The sequence below is a fragment of the Bombina bombina genome, chromosome 1 (assembly GCF_027579735.1).
Source record: "Bombina bombina isolate aBomBom1 chromosome 1, aBomBom1.pri, whole genome shotgun sequence".
Taxonomy (NCBI): Eukaryota; Metazoa; Chordata; class Amphibia; order Anura; family Bombinatoridae; genus Bombina; species Bombina bombina.
In genome coordinates this window covers 38,906,055-38,924,969 of record NC_069499.1, presented here as the reverse complement: position 1 = coordinate 38,924,969, position 18,915 = coordinate 38,906,055, and the positions used below count along the sequence as shown (strand labels likewise).

The 18,915-nt window shown below is 37.5% G+C and overlaps 1 protein-coding gene across 3 annotated transcripts in view; it reads left to right on the top strand.

Moving 5' to 3' along the window:
• DAAM1 (dishevelled associated activator of morphogenesis 1) overlaps positions 1 to 18,177 on the top strand; it is a 427,341-nt gene extending 409,164 nt beyond the window's left edge. For all 3 annotated transcript variants that reach the window (XM_053697309.1, XM_053697307.1, XM_053697308.1), the window contains 3 exons: positions 4,838 to 4,969; positions 8,040 to 8,210; positions 10,729 to 18,177. In XM_053697309.1, the coding sequence (XP_053553284.1) occupies positions 4,838 to 4,969; positions 8,040 to 8,210; positions 10,729 to 10,938 (513 nt within the window). In that variant the 3' untranslated portion in view covers positions 10,939 to 18,177. The remainder of the gene's footprint in view (positions 1 to 4,837; positions 4,970 to 8,039; positions 8,211 to 10,728) is intronic.
• The last annotated feature ends 738 nt before the right edge of the window (positions 18,178 to 18,915 follow it).

The window sequence follows — 18,915 nt, the reverse complement described above, 5'->3', positions numbered from 1 at the left end:
TAGTTGCAATTTCTTCTGCTAGAAGAGTTTCAGAATTATCTGCTCTGCAGTGTTCTCCTCCTTATCTGGTGTTCCATGCAGATAAGGTGGTTTTACGTACTAAACCTGGTTTTCTTCCAAAAGTTGTTTCTAACAAAAACATTAACCAGGAGATTATCGTACCTTCTCTGTGTCCGAAACCAGTTTCAAAGAAGGAACGTTTGTTGCACAATTTGGATGTTGTTCGCGCTCTAAAATTCTATTTAGAAGCTACAAAGGATTTTAGACAAACATCTTCCTTGTTTGTTGTTTATTCCGGTAAAAGGAGAGGTCAAAAAGCAACTTCTACCTCTCTCTCTTTTTGGATTAAAAGCATCATCAGATTGGCTTACGAGACTGCCGGACGGCAGCCTCCCGAAAGAATCACAGCTCATTCCACTAGGGCTGTGGCTTCCACATGGGCCTTCAAGAACGAGGCTTCTATTGATCAGATATGTAGGGCAGCGACTTGGTCTTCACTGCACACTTTTACCAAATTTTACAAGTTTGATACTTTTGCTTCTTCTGAGGCTATTTTTGGGAGAAAGGTTTTGCAAACCGTGGTGCCTTCCATTTAGGTGACCTGATTTGCTCCCTCCCTTCATCCGTGTCCTAAAGCTTTGGTATTGGTTCCCACAAGTAAGGATGACGCCGTGGACCGGACACACCTATGTTGGAGAAAACAGAATTTATGTTTACCTGATAAATTACTTTCTCCAACGGTGTGTCCGGTCCACGGCCCGCCCTGGTTTTTTTTTAATCAGGTCTGATAATTTATTTTCTTTAACTACAGTCACCACGGTACCATATGGTTTCTCCTATGCAAATATTCCTCCTTAACGTCGGTCGAATGACTGGGGTAGGCGGAGCCTAGGAGGGATCATGTGACCAGCTTTGCTGGGCTCTTTGCCATTTCCTGTTGGGGAAGAGAATATCCCACAAGTAAGGATGACGCCGTGGACCGGACACACCGTTGGAGAAAGTAATTTATCAGGTAAACATAAATTCTGTTTTTCATAATCGATTAATCGGCCGATTATTTTTTCGATTAATCGACTAATCGGATAAAAAGAGATCATACAAATATAAACTTCAGACTAAAACTTTACATTAACACAACTGTTTCTTCAATTTTTAAGCAGCAGAGCACAGTTTTATAATTATACAAAACCACAAACTGTTTGAAAAGAGGTAGAACTAGAAAGAGTTAGACTATCACTGTTAATAACATTCTGTTACTCACTCTTTCAGAAACTTTGCATTGAAATGCAAAAATCTCAATATGTCCACATGCTTCTAGCTAAGGCTGGTTCTCTGTTTGCAGCTATATTTCCTGCTGCAGAGAAAAGGCTGTTGAGGTGTATAAGTAGGGTTTTGCCAATTTCACCAAACTGGGATATTTATCTTTGTTAGCTCTTCATCAATGCTAAGTGTTTTCTACCTTGGCAAGGGGCCTCTCAATAAAGTAACCCTTGACTTCATTCTAACATAAAAATATCTTGAATATCTATATGCAATGGTAAATAACCAGCTATAAGGTTAGGGGAAATATCTAGTCCGCTCTAAAAATAACGAATATATACTTATAAAGGTTGAATCTGGTACATATTATCACAATTTATTAAAAATATAAAAAAAAACAATAAAAAAACAAAATCAGAAGCACTAAGGACTGTATATCAATAACAGGACAAAGCCTTACACATTTATTTATACAGTACATATAATCAGCAATAGCAATCAATACACTAATAATTGTGCAAACAGATAATAGTGCACATCAATTTAAATAACTCCCATCAATCTAGGGGCTAGGTGTAGATAACAAGCTCAGCACTATATCATGAAAAGCATAGTTCCAAATCACCAGATTTAATATAAACAATCCAAATGATGACTATTATATCTGGGTTGCACATAAGCCAGGGGTAGTTGTAAACGTATACTGTCCTGAAAAAGTGAAAAGTAGACGTCTGTAGATGTCCTTTAGGCTAAGGACATAACCATAAAACACAATGCCATATGCAGGGGCTCATTAGAGTGAAGCAGCTGGTGTTGTGCACAGACCAACTAATTGCAAACCAACTAATCAATTAATCGATTACGAGATTCGTTGACAACTATTTTCATAATCGATTATTATCGATTATGACGATTAGTTGTTGCAGCTCTACCTTAGATTAAGTTGCAAATAGCCTCCTGCACTTTTTCTATATCGTGCAGCAGGAACAGTAAAAAAGTTATTTTAAAATATTTCTGGTCACTTTGAAATGGCTGCCAAGCTCCGCCCACTGATGACGTCACGGTCTGGATTGCATTAAATGCTTCACTAATTACAAAAGACTCGCTAGTTGGATTAACAGACTGCAATGCTAATTAGTGCCTAGCTGCAGCCCTATATGACAGTTTCAGAGGCACATATAGCGCTTATGCCAGATGCAGCCCTATATGACAGTTTCAGAGGCACATATAGCGCTTATGCCAGATGCAGCCCTATATGACAGTTTCAGAGGCACATATAGCGCTTATGCCAGATGCAGCCCTATATGACAGTTTCAGAGGCACATATAGCGCTTATGCCAGATGCAGCCCTATATGACAGTTTCAGAGGCACATATAGCGCTTATGCCAGATGCAGCCCTATATGACAGTTTCAGAGGCACATATAGCGCTTATGCCAGATGCAGCCCTATATGACAGTTTCAGAGGCACATATAGCGCTTATGCCAGATGCAGCCCTATATGACAGTTTCAGAGGCACATATAGCGCTTATGCCAGATGCAGCCCTATATGACAGTTTCAGAGGCACATATAGCGCTTATGCCAGATGCAGCCCTATATGACAGTTTCAGAGGCACATATAGCGCTTATGCCAGATGCAGAAAGATGCGTTTTTCGGCTACAAATTACTGATTTGTACATAAACCTTCTAGTATTTTAGACTCCACAAGTAATTTAAAATCAATTGAGGACATTAAAAAGTCTTTAAAGGAACTTAACATAACTTTAATGATGCCCTAAATATTATTTTCTGATTCAGATAGGGAGAGTAATTTTAAACAACTTTCCAGTTTGCTTCTATTGTCTAATTTGCTTTGTTCTCCTCGTATACGTTGTTGAAAAGCATATCTAGGTAGGATGAGAAGCAGCAATGCATTACTGGGAGCTAGCTGCTAATTGGTGACTGCACCTATATGCATCTCTTCATTGGCTCTCCTGTTTCTTCAACAAACAATACCAAGAGAACAAAGCAAATTTGATAATAGAAGTAAATAGCAAAGATGATAAAAAGCGTGTTCTTTATCTGAATCATGAAAAAAAAAAAAATCATGCCCCTTTAATTACAAGGCTTTCTGTTATCTTGCAAAAAAAATATTAACCATGTAAGACGACATTGGCCTATTGTTTGCTCTGACAAAAAATGTCTTATCTTATAACCCTTCCTGAGTCCAATTAGGGAGAGTTATGTAGCAGGGCTGGGCTTGTGATGTCTGCAGTGTGCATTTGTAATTCTCACAATTGAAAACCCCACAGTTTCAAGAGTTAAATTGCAGGAAAATGGTATAAAAATAATAAATGTATATTTTGTTTCTTTACATTTTATATGGACAGTAAACACCTTATATAAAGTGCATTTTGGGAAGTCTCCCTAAGTGTGATGCGGGAATCCAGACGTGGACCCGTTGCTCAGTGTGCCTAGAGGGATATGGCTGCACCTCACTGACGAGGCCCACACTAGGCCGAAACGTACGTCTGGGGTTTTGCCGTTTTCCTTGTTCAGAGAGGGATTGCCTGGTATTTTGGGGCTGGACTGTACTGTGAAGTCAGGATCAGACTGATATGCTACAGGAAAGTTCTTCTCTGTAAAAGGCACATATTGAGCAAAAAGAGGCTGCTTCTAGGGTGGTAACTAGCCATAGAACAAGCTATTATACTATTGTTCGTTCCCAGGTTGAGCGCTTCTCTCTTTTTATTTATGCAAATTATGACACTTAGGGAAGTCTCCCTAAGTGTGATGCGGGAATCCAGACGTGGACCCGTTGCTCAGTGTGCCTAGAGGGATATGGCTGCACCTCACTGACGAGGCCCACAATAGGCCGAAACGTACGTCTGGGGTTTTGCTGTTTCCTTTGTTCAGAGAGGGATTGCCTGGTATTTCGGGGCTGGACTGTACTGTGAAGTCAGGATCAGACTGATATGCTTCAGGAAAGTTCTTCTCTGTGAAAGGCACATGTTGAACAAAAAGAGGCTGCTTCTAGGGTGGTAACTAGCCGTAGAGCAATCTATTATGCTATTGTTCGTTCCCAGGTTGAGCGCTTCTCTCTCTTTATTTCTCCTTTTATTTATGCACATTATATAAAGTGTTTAGTTCTGTGTAATGAAATAACTTTGCAATATACTTGCATTATTTATTTTGTCTCTTTTCATGTAATTCAGCTCTGAACATTGTGGAATTTCTTTTTCTTATAAAAATCCTCCTGCTGACCTCTCAAAGCTAACCCTGCTACATATATGTCCCTAATTGCCTTTATCAGATAACCACTGCAAAGCAATGCACTTTATACTAACTTTATGGCCGCAGATACCTGCAGACTAAATCTTTCATACACGCCACACACACAAACACACACATGACACACGCATAACACATGCATGACACTACACTTGGCAGTTTTAGCGTGCGTCAGTGCATGCCATTTTAGTGACTGAGTAAAGTTTTTTTTAAAGATACTTTGTGGCAGATCTACACTTTTGTTGATTCATGTATTTGTGCGCTTGCACATGCCCTGTCAGTAAATGTCTCGCTCTCCTTGCTAGGAGCTGGATTATCAGAAGACGCAGCCGACACTGCCAGGGGACAAGTTTGTGTCTGTGGTCAGCCAGTTCATTACCGTAGCCGGCTTTAGCTTTTCTGATGTGGAGGAGCTTCTAGCAGAATCTAAGGAATTGGTGAGTTTCTCTGTGAGCAAAGACGTGTATGTATGTATGTGTGTGTGTGTCAGTGTGTGTGTATATACAGGGAGTGCAGAATTATTAGGCAAATGAGTATTTTGACCACATCATCCTCTTTATGCATGTTGTCTTACTCCAAGCTGTATAGGCTTGAAAGCCTACTACCAATTAAGCATATTAGGTGATGTGCATCTCTGTAATGAGAAGGGGTGTAGTCTAATGACATCAACACCCTATATCAGGTGTGCATAATTATTAGGCAACTTCCTTTCCTTTGGCAAAATGGGTCAAAAGAAGGACTTGACAGGCTCAGAAAAGTAAAAAATAGTGAGATATCTTGCAGAGGGATGCAGCACTCTTAAAATTGCAAAGCTTCTGAAGCGTGATCATCGAACAATCAAGCGTTTCATTCAAAATAGTCAACAGGGTCGCAAGAAGTGTGTGGAAAAACCAAGGCGCAAAATAACTGCCCATGAACTGAGAAAAGTCAAGCGTGCAGCTGCCAAGATGCCACTTGCCACCAGTTTGGCCATATTTCAGAGCTGCAACATCACTGGAGTGCCCAAAAGCACAAGGTGTGCAATACTCAGAGACATGGCCAAGGTAAGAAAGGCTGAAAGACGACCACCACGGAACAAGACACACAAGCTGAAACGTCAAGACTGGGCCAAGAAATATCTCAAGACTGATTTTTCTAAGGTTTTATGGACTGATGAAATGAGAGTGAGTCTTGATGGGCCAGATGGATGGGCCCGTGGCTGGATTGGTAAAGGGCAGAGAGCTCCAGTCCGACTCAGACGCCAGCAAGGGGGAGGTGGAGTACTGGTTTGGGCTGGTATCATCAAAGATGAGCTTGTGGGGCCTTTTCGGGTTGAGGATGGAGTCAAGCTCAACTCCCAGTCCTACTGCCAGTTTCTGGAAGGCACCTTCTTCAAGCAGTGGTACAGGAAGAAGTCTGCATCCTTCAAGAAAAACATGATTTTCATGCAGGACAATGCTCCATCACACACGTCCAAGTACTCCACAGCGTGGCTGGCAAGAAAGGGTATAAAAGAAGAAAATCTAATGACATGGCCTCCTTGTTCACCTGATCTGAACCCCATTGAGAACCTGTGGTCCATCATCAAATGTGAGATTTACAAGGTGGGAAAACAGTACACCTCTCTGAACAGTGTCTGGGAGGCTGTGGTTGCTGCTGCACGCAATGTTGATGGTGAACAGATCAAAACACTGACAGAATCCATGGATGGCAGGCTTTTGAGTGTCCTTGCAAAGAAAGGTGGCTATATTGGTCACTGATTTGTTTTTGTTTTGTTTTTGAATGTCAGAAATGTATATTTGTGAATGTTGTTGAGATGTTATATTGGTTTCACTGGTAAAAATAAATAATTGAAATGGGTATATATTTGTTTTTTTGTTAAGTAAACTAAAAACTACTTCCAAAACTATTCAGCTTTGATATTAATGAGTTTTTTGGGTTCATTGAGAACATGGTTGTTGTTCAATAATAAAATTAATCCTCAAAAATACAACTTGCCTAATAATTCTGCACTCCCTGTATATATATATATATATATATATATATATATATATATATATATATATATATATATATATATATATATATATATATATATATATATATATATATGTGTGTGTGTGTGTATGTATATATATATATATGTGTGTGTGAAATTCATGCCGCTGATGTTTTTATTTGTAATATCAGTACACAGTGCACACAGGACCTGATAACGTGTTTAATTTGTATCCTGTTCTGTAACTCGATCCAAACTCCACATGTTGGTACCAGATTATCTAACATCTTGGAATTATGAAACACGCTTACAAAATTACAAATTTGCAGTAATGTTTGGTCTGTGTGCGTTTATCTGAACATACAGATCAGCTACTAAATAACTAGACATATTTTTTACAGTTGAATAGCTAAATGAAACGCATTGCTTAGTGTTCTAGAACAAGAAGTCGTGTGACACTAGGATAAAAGCAAATTTGTAGGGTTTTTTTTTTTTTTTTTAATGCTTGGGCAATGAAATATCTACATAGCATGTGTGCGACTTTTACTAAAGGGACAATAAACTCAAATACCTCTCCCATTAAATGAATCAAGACTGTGCCTTTTTTGTAAAATAAGTTAGAATATTGTTGGACTATCCCCAGTAGAGGCTGTAATGTCTCCATCATACTTATAATTGACCCTGCAACAGTTTGCATTAGTATTGCTTAAAGGGACAGAGTACTGTACAATTGTGTTTCCAGTGACTTATACCAGCTGCAGAGTATAAAATGTATTAGAAATTGCTCCTTTATATTTATTTTTGTACACTTTAAAATAAAATCACAACCCATTAAAATGGGATGAGCTTGCAGCAAAAGCAGACATCCTTATGCTATCATTCTATAAACACAAATGTTTCCTTGTCTCTGTTTGTATATACAAAGCCTAATACTAAGAGAGAACAATTGCAAGTTTGCAGCTATGGCAAATGACCACATTAATGTAAAGGAGCAATTAAAATGAAATATACTACAGCAGGCAAAATCTCCAGCAAAAGAGATTAGTAACATGGAGTATCTCTCTTTATTTGCTAAACCTTGTACAAGGTGCCAATAAAATGAGTAGATTTTAAAACCTTTATTTGTACGCAGCTCTTTTGCAGCACAGTGCTTAATTGTGAATATATTAGCTATGCACACACAAACAATGACTTTACTGTCTCTTTCAAGTGGTTTTGAGTGAACAATGTACAAAAAGAATCATAAAACACACATTTGGTTTTAATAGACGACCATGTGGCGGTAACTGGGAACAAAGCAATTAGAGAGCGCTGCTCAAACCTTCTTCCGATTCTGTTTTCTGTAAGAACATTTGGCTTCCTAGTTTTCCTGCTGCTCGTTAGCTGCGAAGTTGTACAGCCAGTACCCAGCATGCACTTGCGTATCTGATATTATAACACAAATATGACATCACTAGCACACACAGGATTATTTAATGTCACCATTAGGTAGAAAAGGATTTTATATGTCTGATGTTTTGTTCCTCTAGTTTGTGAAATCTACAAAACACTTTGGGGAAGAGGCCAGCAAAATGCAGCCTGACGAGTTCTTTGGGATTTTCGATCAGTTTCTTCAGGCGCTATCAGAAGCCAAACAGGAGAACGAGAACATGAGGAAGAAAAAGGAAGAGGAGGAACGTAGAATTCGCATGGAAGCTCAGGTATGTAATACTATCTCTGTGGGAATATCCTGAGACGCGATACACATATCAAGATATCTATTTATACTGTACATAAGCACACTTCCGGCAAACAGCGCAGCTTGCAAAACTCGAAGGACCCCTTTTCTATAAAGCTCTTTCGCCCAGGCGGGATTCTCTAAAATGATCTGTGAGTACTAAGTCTTTCACAGGGTTCTCTATAAGCAAATTTTACCTTGATAGCTGCATATGTTGCTATGGGATATAAGCAACATTTATATATCTAAATCAGAGACACACTCTTTAAAATATAGTTATCAATAGAATAAGCAGTTTAAAAAGTGTATATAAATTCATATAAAATGCATTAAAATTCATATTAAAGTATGCAGACAAATTCTAATTTAAATTACAAGTAAAGTTCTTATATAAAGGGACATTAACTCTTTGTGCCTTTTTGATGTAGTGTACACACAGTACACTGGGCACGGGGGGGGGGGGGCAGAAGGGATTTGCCTTCCTATGGTAAGGGAGCACTTAATGTGCTTCTTTACTAAATGAAGCCAGATCGGGATTGTTAGACGTATCACAGTCTGTAAAGATCTTGCAGTGGAGCCGTTGGGGGTAAAGAGGGAGTCTGATGAGTGGCCTATCGCAGGAGGGGGAGGGAGGGATCCCTACACTACAGAAAAACTGCTGGCTAGGAGGGGGAGGTGGGTCTCTACACTACAGAGAAATATAAAAGAATATTGTGACCGCTGCAGGCTTTCCTGTTTTATCTCAGCAAATGCGAGCTGGCCATTTTTGTCTCAAACTGCACTAGACACCTATTACACTGATGCAAAATACACGTACACACAACTAGTCGTTTAAGCTGGAAATACCACAGTTTGATTTGTATTTGATTTAGATTTGTTATAGTCACTGCCCCCTGTGAGGGCGTCATTGCTTTCTGGGTGGGGCGGCTCACCTCTCTGTGAGCGGTAGTGTCATGATTTCACTTCTCGCTGGTGAGTTAGGATCCTAAGTGGCAACGCTAGAGAGAGTAGCGTGGTTTAACCAGCTTTTTTGGGAGCATAATATTTGTTGTAGTTTTATTAATGTATTGTAGGAACGTGACAATTGTTTGCCCAAGAACATCTTCACTACCTCTTTGGAAACAAAGAGATTAAAAGAACATGGTTGGCCAATATAGAATAATATAGTCAAATAAAAAATATATAAAAATAATAATTAAAATTTGTGTTCTACTAGATCTGCTAACTAGATGTGTTGAGCTAGCTGCCACTGTTCCGTAAGCAAAGGATAACAAGAGAATGAAGCACATTTGATAACAGAAGTAAACTAGAAAGTTGATTAAAATTGTATGTGCTATCCGAATTACAAAAGAAAATGTTGGGGTTTCCTTTCCCTTTAAACAACTTTAACTCTAATTTGCTTTGTTCTATTGGCATCCCAGCAATGAATTGCTTCTTCTTCAACAAAGGATACAAAGTGAGCAAAGCAAATTAGATAATAGAAGTAAATTAGAGTGTTATTTAAAATGTCATGCTGTATCTTAATCTTGAAAGAATGATTTTGGGTTTTATGTCCCTTTAACTTTTGTCCTATCATTGAGCCCAGAGTAAAATAAATACATTTATCTCTATTAGATATCCAATCCCTTCCTGGCTTAATCATAACACGGCCTCTGCACTATCTTTGTGCACAAATAATGTGAGCGATATTTATACCAGGGGTGGGTAATCTCCCAGACCGAAGGGTTCCCTGTGTCCTTAAACAAAAACCTTATCCCTGACCATAATCCTCAGATCTAACCTTACCCATGCATATGTAAAGGGATGTGCATACGTACATATGCTGTCAGTGAGCCGTGCACCAGCATTCAAACGCCACAGCCTCTCAGTGCTTGTATGATACAAATTATTCACTGTTGTATTTCACACCACCGCCAGCTCTGTGACAAACTCACACATAGCATATGTGCGTATGCTGCTGAATCAGTAATAACTTTTACTAGATGTATATTGCATAAATGCTTCTACTTGAAATTGCAATGCACCCATACTCATTTCAGTGTTTATCCTTGTAAGTATTTATTATTATGCAATTATTGCATTTTGAGTGTAATGTCCCCTTAAAGGGACATGAAACCCAAACATTTTCTTTTAAGATTCAAATAGAGCATAGTATTTTAAACACATTTCAAATTCACTTCTATTATCAAATTTGCTTCGTTCACTTGATATCCATTGTTAAAAATCATATCTAGATAGGCTCAGGAGCTTTGAGCTAGCTGCTGCTTGGTGGCTGCAAATAATATGTCTATTGTCATTGGCTCACCGCTGTCTTCAACTAACTCCCAGTGATGCATTGCTGCTCCTTTTAATAAAGGATAAGATAAGAAAGTTGTGGGTTTCATGTCCCTTTAAGCTACAGAAAGCAATATACAGCACACTTTTGTGACTCATTTCCTGTCAAAATCTGTTTGTAAAATGAGTTGCAGTTCTGCATAATTTAGTTTTTCTTCTTGTTTCAGCTTAAAGAGCAGCGGGAGAAAGAGAGGAAAGCCAGGAAGGCAAAAGAGAACGGGGAGGAGGAGGGAGAGTTTGATGACCTGGTGTCGGCCTTACGATCGGGTGAAGTGTTTGACAAGGACCTTTCCAAACTGAAACGGAATCGCAAACGTATAAACAACCCAATAACAGAAAGCAGCCGGGAGAGGCCGGTCACAAAACTCACTTATTAATCCCCCTCTAGATGCTTCCTGTATTCTATAACACTGCCTTGTACGTGCGTCTGTATAAGACTGAGAGCAACGTGTGTACATATGTACATTATGTAAAATAATATGTGCACACATATATGTATATAGTTTGAAAGAGGCTGTGCGCATACCAAATGTGTGAGTATTGCAGTATTCTGTATATTTGTGTACAGAACGTCACATGTATACACACCCACTGTGAGTAGGAAATCCTTTTTTTTTTTTTTTTTTTAAATACAAAATAATTTTTCTAGTGCAAAAGCACAAAGCAGAACCTGCAAGAAAGAAGGCAAAAAGCATTCCTTATAAACAATCTGCAAGAATGGTGGTAAATAGCATTGCTTACCAAGTGCAATACCCAAATAAAAAGCATTGCTAACCATGTGCAAGACCCGAATACAAAGCATTGCTTACCAAGTGCAATACCCGGATACAAAGCATTGCTTACCATGTGAAAAACCCAAGGTAAAGAGATTTGCTTACCAACTGCAAGACCCAAGGTAAAGAGCATTGCTTACCCAAGTTAAAGAGCGTTGCTTACCAACTGCAAGACCCAAGGTAAAGAAAAGAGCGTTGCTTACAAACTGCAAGACCAAGGTAAAGAGCATTGCTTACCCAAGTGCAAGACCCAAGGTAAAGAGTGTTGCTTACCAACTGCAAGACCCACGGTAAAGAGCTTTGCTTACCAACTGCAAGACCCACGGTAAAGAGTTTTGCTTACCAACTGCAAGACCCAAGGTAAAGAGCATTGCTTACCAACTGCAAGACCAAAGGTAAAGAGCATTGCTTACCAACTGCAAGACCCAAGGTAACGAGCATTGCTTACCAACTGCAAGACCAAAGGTAAAGAGCATTGCTTACCAACTGCAAGACCCAAGGTAAAGAGCGTTGCTTACCAACTGCAAGACCCATGGTAAAGAGCGTTGCTTGCCAACTGCAAGACCCACCAAACAATAAGCTGCAATTATGACGGCACAAAGCATTGCTTACCAACTGCAAGAAATACTGTAAACCTGTTTCTCACAAACAAACTGCAAGAAAACCGCAACAAAAGCGCAGCTATCAGACACATGGATCCGTTTGTTGCTGGATTATTTTGGATACCATTCAGTTATTGAGGATTATAAATTAGTCTCCCAGTTTTAAAAGTTGGAGAAGAAACTGCAAAACCTGTTTTATATTAACCAAAGCAAAATAAAATAGAACCAATATATAATTTATCTTGTGCATCGTTTTCTTCAGTGTTTCAAGACTGGGACACTAATAGATAAATCCAAACGTTGGTGCTCCTTTCAAAAACAATAATGGACCAATATCTGTACTGACATTATGCATATTAAACACATATAATAACAGAAATAGCACTGATCTATCATCTCATTACTACTGAACGCATGATTTGGCTTCCAATAAGTTTAGGATTATTTTTTTTTAAAAAGGTGTTTTTGATTGAACAATATTTAAATTCACTATTATGTTGTCAAGAAAAGTGCTCATTGCTTTTTTTTTTTATGCTGGAACATTTAATAGGCCAACACGAAGCTTTGCAACTTAGCTGTCCATCAATAAAACATTCCTACTTAGATCAATGATACAGTTAAGAATAATACGCTGGTTTTATAGCGAGTTACAGCGGAATGTAGCACCAAAAGGAATATCACTGACTCCAAAATCCAAAATGGTTGCCATTGAAGCAGTTTTGCCATCTCATTGGATGAACCTTACCCCAATCTCTAGCCCTAAACCTGTCTTAGATCTGTCTTCAGGATGTCATTGAAACTGTTGCCAGGATATTGTGTCTGGATGTCTTATGGTATCATTCATGGTTTCCTTTACCAACTTGCTCAATCTGTAAGAGACGTCTCAGGGACCTCTGATTACATCTTTCGAAAGATTGTGACTTTATAAACAAGCTGAGATTACGTTAATTACAATATTCTTGCCATGTTGCTGGATATATTATCTGTTCTCGATCTGAATGCGGCTATGAATATGCTACTGGTTTTAAAGGGATTATATGACCCCAAGACAGGATACATTTAAAGGGACATAAACCCCAAAACAATTATTTCATGATTCAGATAGAAAATACAATTTAAACAACTTTCCAGTGTTCTTCTATTATCAGATTATCTTAATTTTGTTGAAAATCAGGAAGGTAAGTTCAGGAGTGTGCACGTGTCTGCAGTAATCAGTGGCAGCAGTTTTGCAGCAATGTTATACATTAGCAAGAGCACTAGAGGGCAGCACTATTTCCTGTCATGTATTACTAATGTTATACATTAGCAAGAGCACTAGATGGCAGCACTATTTCCTGTCATGTAGTACTAATGTTATACATTAGCAGGAGAACTAGATGGCAGCACTATTTCCTGTCATGTAGTACTGTTATACATTAGCAAGAGCACTAGATGGCAGCACTATTTCCTGTCATGTAGTACTAATGTTATACATTAGCAAGAGCACTAGATGGCAGCACTATTTCCTGTCATGTAGTACTAATGTTATACATTAGCAGGAGCACTAGAGGGCAGCACTATTTCCTGTCATGTAGTACTGTTATACATTAGCAAGAGAACTAGATGGCAGCACTATTTCCTGTCATGTAGTACTGTTATACATTAGCAAGAGCACTAGATGGCAGCACTATTTCCTGTCATGTAGTACTAATGTTATACATTAGCAAGAGCACTAGATGGCAGCACTATTTCCTGTCATGTAGTGCTAATGTTATACATTAGCAAGAGCACTAGATGGCAGCACTATTTCCTGTCATGTAGTGCTAATGTTATACATTAGCAAGAGCACTAGATGGCAGCACTATTTCCTGTCATGTAGTACTAATGTTATACATTAGCAAGAGCACTAGATGGCAGCACTATTTCCTGTCATGTAGTACTAATGTTATACATTAGCAAGAGCACTAGATGGCAGCACTATTTCCTGTCATGTAGTACTAATGTTATACATTAGCAAGAGCACTAGATGGCAGCACTATTTCCAGTCATGTAGTACTAATGTTATACATTAGCAAGAGCACTAGATGGCAGCACTATTTCCTGTCATGTAGTGCTAATGTTATACTTTAAGAAGAGCACTAGATGGCAGCACTATTTCCTGTCATGTATTACTAATGTTATACATTAGCAAGAGCACTAGATGGCAGCACTATTTCCTGTCATGTAGTACTAATGTTATCTATTTGCAAGATCACTAGATGGCAGCACTGTTTCCTGTCATGTAGTACTAATGTTATACATTAACAAGAGCACTAGACGGCAGCACTATTTCCTGTCATGTAGTACTAATGTTATACATTAGCAAGAGCACTAGATGGCAGCACTATTTCCTGTCATGTAGTGCTAATGTTATACTTTAAGAAGAGCACTAGATGGCAGCACTATTTCCTGTCATGTATTACTAATGTTATACATTAGCAGGAGCACTAGATGGCAGCACTGTTTCCTGTCATGTAGTACTAATGTTATACATTAACAAGAGCACTAGACGGCAGCACTATTTCCTGTCATGTAGTACTAATGTTATACATTAGCAAGAGCACTAGATGGCAGCACTATTTCCTGTCATGTAGTGCTAATGTTATACTTTAAGAAGAGCACTAGATGGCAGCACTATTTCCTGTCATGTATTACTAATGTTATACATTAGCAGGAGCACTAGATGGCAGCACTATTTCCTGTCAGTAGGACTAATGTTATCTATTTGCAAGATCACTAGATGGCAGCACTGTTTCCTGTCATGTAGTACTAATGTTATACATCAGCAAGAGCACTAGATGGCAGCACTATTTCCTGTCATGTAGTACTAATGTTATACATTAGCAGGAGCACTAGATGGCAGCACTATTTTCTGTCAGTAGGACTAATGTTATCTATTTGCAAGATCACTAGATGGCAGCACTATTTCCTGTCATGTAGTACTAATGTTATCTATTTGCAAGATCACTAGATGGCAGCACTATTTCCTGTCATGTAGTACTAATGTTATCCATTAGCAAGAGCACTAGATGGCAGCACTATTTCCTGTCATGTAGTACTAATGTTATACATTAGCAAGAGCACTAGATGGCAGCACTATTTCCTGTCATGTAGTACTAATGTTATACATTAACAAGAGCACTAGATGGCAGCACTATTTCCTGTCATGTAGTACTAATGTTATACATTAGCAGGAGCACTAGATGGCAGCACTATTTCCTGTCATGTAGTACTAATGTTATACATTAGCAAGAGCACTAGAGGGCAGCACTATTTCCTGTCATGTAGTACTAATGTTATACATTAGCAAGAGCACTAGATGGCAGCACTATTTCCTGTCATGTAGTGTTCCAGACATGTGCACACTATCTAGATATCTCTTCAACAAAAAATAACATGAGAACAAAGCAAATTTTATAATAGAAGTAAATTGAAAACCTTTTTGTTAAATTGTATTCTCTATATAAAAATGAAAGAAAAATAATTGGGTTTCATGTTCCTTTAAATGGTCACTAAGGATAAAATATATAACAATTAATAGGCATGTGCATTTGGATAGTTAGTGGGGATCTTAATGCGGAAGTAAGGAGCCGCTCATTCCCTTCAGATATTTTCGCAGCCGGATCGATTCCTGTAAAAGATCCCTACTCTAAACGATCTGTGCTAATCCAAATCTTACAGTGGGGATCTTTTACAGGAATCGATCCGGCTTGGAAAACATCCGAATGTAACGAGCGGCTCCTTACTTCCGCATTCGAATCCTCAATAACAATCCGAATGTGCAGCCCTAACATTAATCAGATGTCTAAAAAAATCTAATTTAGAATTCATGTTTAAAAACAGTTTTTTGCTTCTTCTTGCATTTTACTGAGTGTAAATGCAGCTAAAATGTTGCTTATACCCTTTAAAGCAGAAAAGTTAAATTAATTAAAGGGACATTACAATGTTTGTTTCTTTGTTGCATTTACAAGAGGGTATTTTTAAAATCTATTTTTGAATTTTTTACTGAAATAAAACTACATTTTGATTTTGTGCTGATGGAGATGTGTCCCAATAGAAGTGGGAGTTTTCCTTATCAGCCAATGAACAGTTCCCCTAGGTATGATTATACATTTATAAAGTTTTGGGTTTTTTACATAATCCTTTTTCTGTTGAAAACTAAAAATAATAAAAAATGTGATTTGTTTAATTGCTGCTCTTTCATACAAACTACAACAATTTGTATTAAATTGTTTACAAATAACTCCTTTGTCTTTATATCGGCATTTAAAATAGCTGCCTTTGGTATTCCTACCTATATTGTTTCTATACTTAAAGGGCCACTAAACCCAAAATCATTCTTTCATGATTCAGATAGAGAATAGAAATTTAAACAACATTACAATTTACTTCTATTTATTTTGCTTCATTTTTTAGATATCCTTAGTTGAAGAAAAAGCAATGCACATAGTGAGCCAATCACATGAGGCTTCTATGTGCAGCAACCAATCAGCAGCTAGTGAGCATATCTAGATATACTTTTCAGCAAAGAATATCAAGAGAATAAAATAAATTAGATAATATAAGTAAATTAGAAAGATGTTTAAAATTGCATTCTCTTTCTAAATCATGAAAGAAAAAATGTGGGTGTCATGTCCCTTTAAGTATAGGCTATTGACAAGCTATGAAAACACAGGCAGCAGAAGAAATTACACTCCAAGTGGGGAGTAGGAAAGAGAAAGTTGTAAAATGTTAATTCTCATTTGTTCTTATTGTATATAGACAAAAAAAAAAGAAAGGGAAGCATTTGAGTGATAAGATAAGGATGTCTGATCTCTCTGTAAGCTTAGCCTATTTTGATGGGTTGTGGTTACAAAGAACCCATCCAGCTATTTAATTTACAAAAAGAAACACTAAGGAGGAATTTATCTTACATTTTATACTCTGCAGCTTGTATGACAAGTCATTGGGAAAACATTAAGGGGAAACCAATTTTAAAGTACAAGGTCCCTTTAATGGGGTTTCAGCCATACTGAATTGTGCTTTAATAATGCTTTTTAACATATTAGGAAAATGAAAAAAATAAAGTTTTTTTTTAACAGTTTTATTGAGATATATATATGGAAAATTATTTAAAAGACTAGTTATACAAGGGAAGGAGCCATTAAGCAAAATTCAATACTAAACTATTGGTAAAAAAAAAGTCATATTGGTAAAATTGCTGTTACTGAACTGATAAATATAATCCTTTCTTGGGGGCATAACATTCTTTTAAATCTTATAACAAATTCTAAACAATCTAACTTTGTTTTTCTTCAAAATTTATACCCAAGAATAATACATTCCTTAAATCAATCTTACTGCAGATAAAAAAACTGCATCTTACCGCTATATAGAACACAGCTATCCACTGAAGGTTAACCAATACAGTAACTGTAAGGAGACGAGGGTTTTTTTTGTTTTTTTGTGATTTCTTTTTTTGTTTTTTTCCAACTGCACTTTGTAGTCACTTTTTTTTGTTTAATTTAGTCACGTAATAATTAGTGTGTGATTCACTATGTTCCAGTAATGTTTTACAAAAAAAAACTGTGAAAAAAAAAATATTGAGCTGCGTATTTTCACTAAAAATGTATAAACCTAAATCCATGATCCTATAAAATGCAAAATTGTTTTACATATCACCGTTGTAACTTAAATTGTGTTAACATTTTTAAAGTGCCTATTTATGTTTTTTTATACGTTTCAGACACTTGCTTAAAAAATGCAGGCGTTTGAAAATTAAGTTTGTGATTTTTTTGTTGTTGGTGTAAGTAAACTATATATAAAAAAAGCCAAATCCAGATTTTTTTTAATTTTTTTTTTTTTTTTAAATCTACATTTTTTGCAAAATGTAAGCGAGTAAACTACTGCGGTTTAAGTGGCCTGCAGACTGCCGTTGACGGGCTTTTTCTAGGTGCCAATGCAGAATGATGTTTTTAGGTCAGTGCTAATGTAAGTTGCGGTTCTGTAATGCTGAACATTTTTTTTTTATTATTTTTTTTTTTTAAATGGCTCAAAAAATAATGAACCCCTGATTATTTGTAACTGTGTCTGTCTGTCACAGGCTTTGAGCTTAGTAGTAATTATAGTTGTAGGAGCAAAACCTGTTAGTAGCAGAACTGAAAAAAACACTGTTTTTATTATAATGTACATTTAACAATGGAAATATGCAATAAAGACAGTAATTCTTTCATGTGTATAAAAACTGAATTATTATGAAGTTGCACAATACAATAAAACTAAGCTATGTTGTACAGTGCTGAGATTAAAAATTTAATGAACATAAATTAATCTTAAAAAATATGATTAAAGGGACATGAGTTATAAAATGAGACTTTAAGGGGTCAATTTATCAAAGGCTTCGCAAGCCTTTTCGACCCACTACGGCTGCAGTTTCTCACAAGAGAACCTGCACGCAGTGCACGCTGTATTTAACAAGCAGTGGTCTTCAGACCGCTGCTTCCCTAATCTTTGGCCACCTCTAAATTGGCGAAATTGAATCTCTGCGATCTAGTCTGATCGGGGAGATTGACAGCTCCTGCCCGTGCATGATTGGCTGTGCTCGGGCAAGAGGCGGGATTGCATGCAAGCGCAAAATAGCGCTCGTGTGCAATGCTGAATTCCGCCAGGGGAATTCAGCCTGCCAGAGGCAAGCTGTGGTGGACATGATCGCGTATGTGCGCCCCTGTCCGCCTCAGCTTGATAAATCACCCTCTTCCAGCACTGTAAGGTCCTCAAGTAATTCTAAAAAGACAGATTTTGATATAATTCTCTAAGGGGCGTTCCCTATATTTCTGGAATTAAGAGTGAAGCAATATAACACTGTATAACGTTTAGTTACATTTACACTTTGTGTTTTGTATATTATATTACTTTAGACTTAAGCTTTTTCTTTTGTTTTTGTTTTTCTTATTGAGGCAGAAAAAAGTAAAATAAATTTACA